At 42.6% G+C, this 8,872-nt stretch overlaps 1 protein-coding gene across 1 annotated transcript; it reads left to right on the forward strand.

The window, feature by feature from the left end:
* Nucleotides 1-62: 62 nt before the first annotated feature.
* Nucleotides 63-8,872, forward strand: JMJD7 (jumonji domain containing 7). The gene is made up of 8 exons (XM_082283002.1): nucleotides 63-147; nucleotides 728-881; nucleotides 1,785-2,038; nucleotides 2,522-2,578; nucleotides 2,984-3,079; nucleotides 5,361-5,437; nucleotides 6,507-6,666; nucleotides 8,298-8,872. Exons 1-8 carry the CDS (start codon nucleotides 81-83, stop codon nucleotides 8,384-8,386), a joined length of 954 nt encoding a protein of 317 aa, XP_082139128.1. The 5' UTR covers nucleotides 63-80; the 3' UTR covers nucleotides 8,387-8,872.

The raw sequence follows: 8,872 nt of genomic DNA on the forward strand, positions 1-8,872 counted from the left end.
CGGGGGAAGGGGTGGGCAGGGATAGGGGCGGGCAGGAGGGCGGGGGCGGCGGGGCCGCCTCCTGCGGGGCCGGGCTGTGCATGGCGGAGGGCGCGGCGCTGCGGGCCGTGAGGGGCTGCCTGGCCGCCTTCCCCCGGGAGGCCCGCGGTGAGCGCCGGAGCGCGGAGCGGGGAGGGGAGGCCGCGGTGACCCCGCCCGGGGCGGGCAGTGGTGCTGGGCCGGCCCCGCCGCCTCCCCGGGGCCCGGCCCGCCCGTGGGAGCAGAGCTCGGCGCGGCCGCCTCGGCGAGCGGCAGCGGCGGGGGGCGAACCGCGGCACCCACTCCGCTGCCAGCATGATGGCTCCGAGGTCAAGGTGAAGCAAAGGCTGCCGCAAAAAGAAAGCGAAACTCGAGAAAACGGTCTTTTAATGGTTGTTTCTCGTGTATAAAATAGCAAAACAAAGCACTATTCCAGCTTCCAAAAAACGATCCTGTGGTACCACCTCTGTATGGGAGGTGCACCTCCTATAGCACAGGCCCTTTATCACTTTATCCTCAGGCGCTGGCCTGAGGTTTCCATCTGGCTCTGAAACCCCCCTAATACTCTCTGGGTTTTAACAGAGGGATTTCTGGATCCGTGGGGGGCACTGCTTGGTATCAGCGTGGTGTGGCGCATGAAGCCCGTGTGCTGACAGGAGGTGCTTGTCTCGGGATGCTGAGTAACACTGTTTATCGTTTGCCTGGACAGAGCTGGGCTGGCCGGAGTCCATACCCTATCTTGATAGGCCTCCATCCCCGCTGCAGTTTTATCGAGAGTGGGTGAGTCCGAATAAACCCTGTATAATTCGCAACGCCATCAGCCACTGGCCAGCTCTGAAGAAATGGACCTCAGCGTACCTCAGGTATGAGCGAGCTGTGGAGCGGGACTGGTGTTCAATTTCAGGTGACCTCACTAAAAACCCCTTGGTTAATCTTTGCTTTTATTTGTAAGATTAGCTCCGATTCCTTCCTGGCTCTGTGTGAGGGTGTTCGGTTTTCCCAAGATCAGGTGTAAGTGTCTTCCTTGCACACTTACTGCCCTACCAGTTCCAATGCTGGCAGGTGGGGTAGGTGTTTTGGCTGTGTGCAGACAAAAGACTCAGCTATTGAAACCCAGCCAGCTGGAGTGGGGCTGTAACGCTGTAAAAACAGACTGGCTTGTTTGTGACTGAGCACAGCTTGTTTTCTTCAAAAAACTAAATGATGAGCATTTTAACAATGACTGAAATTTTAAAGAAAATTCCTTCTTTAAGAGAGAATTTATGGTTTGACGTAAAATCTGTGGGGCAAATCTAATTCTGTGGGGTTTAAAGCTAAAGATCTTATGGAACTAAGGAGTGTTAGCCTCATGGGGTCTGTATCTATCAGTTTCTGTCCACCCCCTGCTTAATTGCTTTCGAAAATGTGCACCCTTGGACTTGGCTGGGTTGAATGGCCCCAATAATATCAAGCTCTGCCATGACTGATGAAAAGAAGTGGCTGAAGATGGCCCTCTGCATGGAGGAAAAGGGAGCTCCTTTGTGAACTGTCCTGTTAGGAAAGAATTTAGAGGAAAAAAAAACTAGAGTTGCCTTGAGTGCAGGGAGAAATTGGAGCAGAATGCCAGAGTCCTTACCAGACAGCAGAAAATCTAATCTAGAGACACCCATCCGTGGAAAGACAGGCATCTTATTTTTGCTGCCCTTGAAACATGTTTTTAAAATAACCAGTATGTGCTGTATGAGCTAACTGTGGGTCTGGATATAAACCCTTGACTTGTTTTGCAGGGAGGTAGTAGGTCCCAAGGTGGTGAGTGTGGCAGTGACACCAAATGGTTATGCAGATGCAGTGTTTCAGGACCGTTTTGTCATGCCAGAGGAGCGCCAAATGCCTTTTATGGACTTTTTGGACATTGTGGAGAAGAAGGTGACTTCTCCCAACGTATTCTATGTGCAGAAGCAGTGTTCAAACCTCACCGAGGAGTTCCCTGAACTTGTCTGTGATGTGCAGCCTGACATACCATGGATGAGTGAGGCACTGGGTAAACCCTCTATTTCTCACGTGTTCAGTAAATGTTTTGCATGAAACTTTAAAACAACCACACTACATGTACTACATGGTGAATGCTTGTTCTCTTTCTGAATGCCACAGCTCAGTTTGGTTTCATCCTCTTAGAAAGCAGGAGTGGTAAAATACATAATAGTGTAATCCAAGTTTTGGCATTGGATTACTCTGGAATCAGTATCTCTGTTGTGTATTGGGACCCTCACAACTGAAAAAACATCATGTAACACTTCTTTACATGGAGTGGCTTTTCTCTGATCTAGAGCTGTGTTTTGGCTCAGTGTTTGCAGTGTAGAAGCAGGTTGCTGTTGTTCACAGAGCACTATTTGCAATGAAACCTGTCATAGTTGTGAATGAAGTTACAGGACAGAAATTGGCAGAAAATTATTTGAGGAGCTTTTTAAAATGACACAGTTTTTCATTGTTGTTGACGTCATATCTCTTTTCCCTAATCATATAGGGAAGAAGCCTGATGCTGTGAATTTCTGGCTTGGGGAGTCAGCTGCTGTGACATCTTGTATGTATCCTATGGCACCGTAAATCTTCTGGTGATTTCAGCATAGGTTTAAGTTAGTGGCATGTTTAGAGTTAGTGGCTCAGGAGGATGGTGTGGTTTTTCTGACAAGGCAATTCTATTTTAACATGCTTTTTTTGCATTTTTTTATTCCGCCCTTCTGCAGTCTCCTGCTGGTGAGTCTCTGGGTGCATCTACCTGGCATTGTGTGAGGCAAGGCACTGACAATTTGCTTCAGCATTTGCTGCAGCATGATATTGTGACTTTCCTCTCCCACTGGCTGCAAGAGGACGAAGCAGCCTGATAATAATAGAGGAAGCTGACACTTTCAGTTTACTATAGGTTCTGCAGAGAAGGAAATAGCACTGATTTTCTTTCTCCACATTTCTCTTTTTTTCTCAATCCTAGTACATAAAGATCATTATGAGAACTTGTACTGTGTGGTATCTGGAGAGAAATATTTTCTGCTGCATCCACCAAGTGACCGTCCCTTCATCCCATACGGTATAGCATTTTGCTGTGCAATATGTCTGGAGGTTGGAAAGAGGACAGACTAAAACACTGAAAGATGTTAAAAAAGGAAGCAGTGATAACATTTTGATGTTTATGCAGTCTTACACTTTCCAGTGTATTTCTATCCTGTGCAGCAGGTAGTTTGTAATACAAATGTTATTCTGAGGTTAGGTTTTCCAGTCCAGTAAAGTAATGGGCTCATTGATTCACATCTTGGGTTCTATGTCCAGTTCTGGGCCACTCAATTCAGGTAGGACATTTAGATGCTGAAGCGAATCCAGACAAGGGCATTAAAGCTGGTGAAGGTTTCAGAGGGTAAGTCCTATGAGGGAGCTGGAGTTCTTTAGCCTGGAGGAAAGGAGACTCAGGGGAGACCTTTTCTCTCTCTAGAACTTCCTGAAAGGAGGCTGTAGTCAAGTAGGGGTCAGGCTCTTTTCCCAGGCAACCAGTAACAGAATGAGAGGTAATGGTCTCAGGTTGTGCCCAGAGCAGGTTTAGATTGGACATTGGGAGGAATTTTTTCATGTGAAGGGTGATTAGATATTGAAATGGACTGCTCAGGGGGGTGGTGGAGACATGTGCCTGGAGGTGGCACTTAGTGCATGGTTTAGTTGACAAGGTGGTGTTCAGTCATAGCTTGATGATCTCAGGTGATCTCAGATCTCATCTCTTGATGTCTTTTCCAGCCTAATCGTTTCTGTGATACTCATGGCAGTCTCTTCAGCTTTAGAATATTTGAATTATTTAAGTATTTTGTCAGTGTTGTAGCATGTCGTCTTTGATGTTTTACAGGTTTGGAAGTTTGGATTCTTCCTGCCTGCTTTTCTCTAGGAAAAAAAGCCAGGAAGCTAAAAACTTAGCTGTATTTTGATGAAATATTCAAGCTACTAACTGAATCTCTGGAAACTGAGAAATGAAAAAAGAGATTATTGTGGCAGCATTCTTGCTTCACACTGCCTGTTTTCTGTTTCTTTATGTTGCTTTCCTATGTGCACAGCAGTAGTTTTTGTTACAGTGTTGTCTAGAAGATAGATAGCTTAAGTTTATGCCTTAATTTTCCCATTCTTTGACTTTCAAACCATCAAATTAAGTGAATGCAGAGTGCTCTATGACCCAAATATAATTTTGCCTAGACCTGTGCTGCTACAATATTTTATTTACACTCTTTTTATTTTGTTTACAACCTTGAAGTCATTGAATCGCAGAATGGTTTGGGTTGGAAGGGACCTTGAACATCATTGAGTCAATGCCCCTGCCATTCAATAGACCAAATTGCTCAAAGCTCCATCCAGCCTGACCATGAACACTTCCAGGGACGGGGCATCCACAACTTCTCTGGACAATCTGTTCCAGTGCCTCATGACCCTCATTGTAAAAAAATTCTTCCTTATATAATCTAAATCTACCCTGTGTCAGTTTGATACCATTAGCCCTTGTCCTGGCCTTGGTAAAAAGTCTTTCTGTCTTTCTTATAAGCCCCTTTTAGGTACTGGAAGGCCACAAGGAGGTTTCTCCAGTACCTTCTCTTCTCCAGGCTGAACAACCCCAGCTCCTCAGCCTTTCTTGGACAGGTGGTGTCATATGTATGTGAATGTATGAAATCCATGCGTGTGATAGGAGTCCTGCTTTGTAAAACAAATTACTGTTATAGCATAGAACAGAGATAATGCTTGCATTTCAGAGTGTGTAGTAAAAATAGAATTCCATCTTTTTGAGCATTAGGTTAATTAATGGAGAGAAACTCTCCCAAGGGAGGGCTTAGGAAACCACATGTGCTGAAGCAATGAAACAAAAGCAACCGGCAGTATCTGAAGGAGTTAATGAGCCCTATCAATTAAAATTAGAAGTGAAAGGCTGGCCACAACCAACTAATAACTCATGTGAGTTCTTCTTTGGTAGACTGGCCTAAGAAGATATACCCAACTATAGAACGATGTGTAAGTCAGGGGTGAATTTATGACTTATGAAAAGGAAAGAAGACAGTTACTGGAACAAAATAGGACTGGGGTACAAATGGGCTTGGAAGAGAGTAATTTCTGAGAAGAAAGAAGGTTAGAGTTCCAAACAGGAAGGCAGCTTAGTATACAGACTGACTTAAAAAAAAAGTATATTAAGAAACTAGATAAAATTTGAAATGGAAAAAGGGAAGGATAGTGAATACTGTAAGTTGAAAATGGTTTTGTCTTAATTTTTCTTTTACTTGGTGAAAGTATGACATGCACTGCCGTTTGTTGCTCTGAATTGTGTCATTTAATTCTTTCTCTGGTTCCAGAGCTCTATCAGCCAGCAACCTACCACGTATCAGAAGATGGTTCATTTGAAATTGTGGATGAGAAGACTGCAGAGAAGGTAAAAATTTTATAAAGAATGCAGTTAATACAGTAGGGAGAGTTTGGGGCATTGCTGAGCCCTCAAACTAAGCATATTGACTGATATTTAGAAATACTTCATTACTGGAAAGAGAATGCCCAGATATTTCACTTGTATTTTACTATTAGCAAAGGATACTCAGCTTCCAGAAAAAAATTTTTACTGCACACCTGAAACCATTAATATCATAAAGTGTTGCCTTGCACCAGACTTAAACAGATCCACTAAAGAACTTCTGAATGCATCAACAATAAAGGAAGTGATTGCATTATCCCTGAAATAGACCCCTCTACATTCACTTTCCTTTGGCCCTCTACTCAGGTCTACAGTGGAATCACCCAGTGCAATAAAACATACCTCTCTGAATGAATAAACTGTATTTTCTTACTAGTAGCAATATTTATTTGCTTAAAATGTTTAGATCTGGACTAAACATTTACTTTACAAACCTCACTAGAAATCTAATCCCTCTGCAAAGTATGAGTGATGCTACAACAGAACTTGAGCTGGGGCTTGTTCTCTGTTTCCAGAGTGGTGCTTATGGAATCTCATTGCTGTAATGCAGTAAGGTTGGAATGCTGAGGTTTATAATTTTGTAGGGCAGAGAAAAAATTAATGCAGGCTAGAGGGACTTCCCAGCAAGAAGGGGTGTTTTAGCTGCTATGAGTAAAAATTAGACCTGAGAGCTTAAGAAGAAGAAAGGAATTTCTAAAAAGAGTGGTGCAGATAAAATATCTAAGTACTGAATGTAGGAGGAACAAGTAACTTCAGGGGCTGGAGGTGTTTTGAAAGTATGCCACGAGACTGCAATTTCATGGATGACATTTATTGCCTTTTCCCTAATTAGAAATGTGTCACTGAAGGAGGCACATTTTTGCATCCTTGACCTATTCCCAGTTGAATGTGAAAAACTGTGTAACTGTACATGTTTTGCTAGACAAAGTACATATTTTGTAACCTAGTGAGTTTGATTATCAGTTGTTTTTCTGGAAGCTTGCTGTAATTTTTTGTCAGGGTCAGTACCATATACATGATCTTTTGCCTTTAGGTGCCCTGGATCCCTCTGGACCCCTTGAACCCAGATCTAGAACTGTATCCAGAGTATGCTCAGGCAAAACCTTTGCAGTGTACAGTGAAAGCTGGTGAGATGTTGTATCTGCCTTCTCTCTGGTTCCATCATGTTCAGCAATCACATGGCTGTATTGCAGGTAAAATAGACACAATTTCCGGATCCATTTTTGAACTATGGTGGGTGTGCAGCTAGGTATCTCACAGCAAAGCATCAGTGGGACCAAAGGTTCCTTTAAGGTTTTCTGCCTCTCTGCAGGAGGGAATAACAATCTTGACTGGTCCCATGGGACTGCCTTCTTGTAGCCTGTTTTGCTTGTAATTTGTAGCTATGTTGACAAGTGCTAGGGATGTAGCAGAAGACAAAGTCTTCTAGTTGTCAAGTCTGGAGAAGGATAGCTAATGCAGTGAACCTGATCCACTTTCTGTTTGAGACATGCAGCTAAGCAGTTTGTCTGTCTAGCTTGCTCACTGCAACTGGTCATCTACATCCCTTTTGCAAAGAAACTGCATGTTGCATGTGCCGTTGTCATATGGCAAAAGAAAAGCTGTAGGAAGAAAAGGAAACTAGAAAGTGAACGACTTAGGCAAGAATATAGACACAACAGATACTCTGTTTTCATATGAGCTGAAATCTGCTCTGACGCAGTCTCTTGCCTTGCTGATAAGGTTGTGTTTGTGTTGCTGTCCCCCTGCACTTACCAATAGTCTTGTTATCTCTTTCTTTGTAGGATTTATCATAATCTCCCTATCTCTTTTTTTCCCCTCTCTCCCCAAGTGAATTCCAGAATTTCCAGCATTGCTCATTTGGTACATATGGAGGGGTGGGGATGGTGCAAAGTATTATTGTTATGTTGGTCAAGTTTTGCAAGGTTTGAGGAAGAGATTTTGCTGGAATTTTTGCTTGTCCTTTATCTGGAATAATCCTGATAATGCTGTTCAAGAAAAAAAGTATTTTGAACAGCATAACATCAGTATTTGTGTAACACTGCAAATATTGCAGTTTTTTCAGTTCTTGTGATTCTGTGATAAAAAGACAAGCTAGCAGTAAAGCAGTATTTCCTTCAAGAATTTTTAGAAATAGTAGAGTTGTTTCCAGCTGCAAGCCCCTGGCCACTCTTTTTTTTTTTTTTTCTCTGTTTATCAGAAATCACAAAGAGTTTATTTGTCCTCTAGTCTGTTAACTGCAGTACAGTCTTGAAAAATCAATATTCTCTGGGTCTGGTCCAGTGAATGTCTGAAGCTAGAGCATATCTTCCTCCAAAAAGCATTGGTACAATATTACAGTACAATATTACAGTGGATAGCCTAATTTTCCTAGGAGACATACCCCAAAATTAACATGAGAAGCAGAATTAAAGCACTGTCTACTTGATGAACACTGTGAACTAGTGGTGAATTTGCCATCCTTTACACAAGAAGAGAGGTTCCCATCCAGATATTAAACTTGGCAGTTTGGTATTTTTTGTCTAAATGGAAGCTTACATTTTCTGTACCTAAGCATTTTTCCAGTTTCTGCTCTAATGAATCTCCACTACACAGTCTGAAGTTGGTTTGGGTTAAGACAGAGTTGTGTTGGCAGCATTACTGAAGAACTCCATTGTTTGCTAACATTATTTTTGGCTGCAGTCAAAGATTTGCCCATTTCAAAGTTCAGTCAGTAATAAGGAAAAGCCTGTGCTAACTGAACTGTGTAAAGCATTCTATGAACACATTCGCAAATCATTGCATTCTAGCCTTAAAATGTTTTTCCCTTTTCTTGTCTCCTCAGTGAATTATTGGTATGACATGGAATATGACATTAAGTACAGCTACTATCAACTACTAGATTGTCTCACAAAAACTGTGAAAATGCTATAGCAAAGGTGGGAGACTTGAGCTTGTGATGTCTGTTTCTGATGTGATACAATCATCAGCACCTGTGACTGGAGTACAAACATGATTCCCACAAAAAGAACGGAACATTAAATTATCGTCAGCAACGCCTCCCAAACACATCATGGCTATTTTGCTTGATTTCAGACTCCAGATCAATTGGCCAGATTTTTTGGCTTGTAAGTAGAACTTTGATAATAGGATTTTTAGACCTTTTTATGTTGCCTCAGTGATGGTAAGCAAAATAAAATTTGAAGAGAGGCAATCCAGGTTTTGAAAATCCCCAAATGGAAGCCCTGAGTATTTGTTCAGATCTACAGATTGTTTTCATAACAACCCAAGTGGACAAGGAAGGATCTGCTCTGTCACCCACCTGTGCATCAGACTGCATCAGTCCAACATATGCATTCTACTTAAGGCAAAAGTCTGTCCTGTTATAATTCTCTAAGTTCAGTGGCTGTGGTGTTTTGA

Source organism: Coloeus monedula (assembly GCF_965178545.1).
Source record: "Coloeus monedula genome assembly, chromosome: 6".
NCBI lineage: Eukaryota > Metazoa > Chordata > Aves > Passeriformes > Corvidae > Coloeus > Coloeus monedula.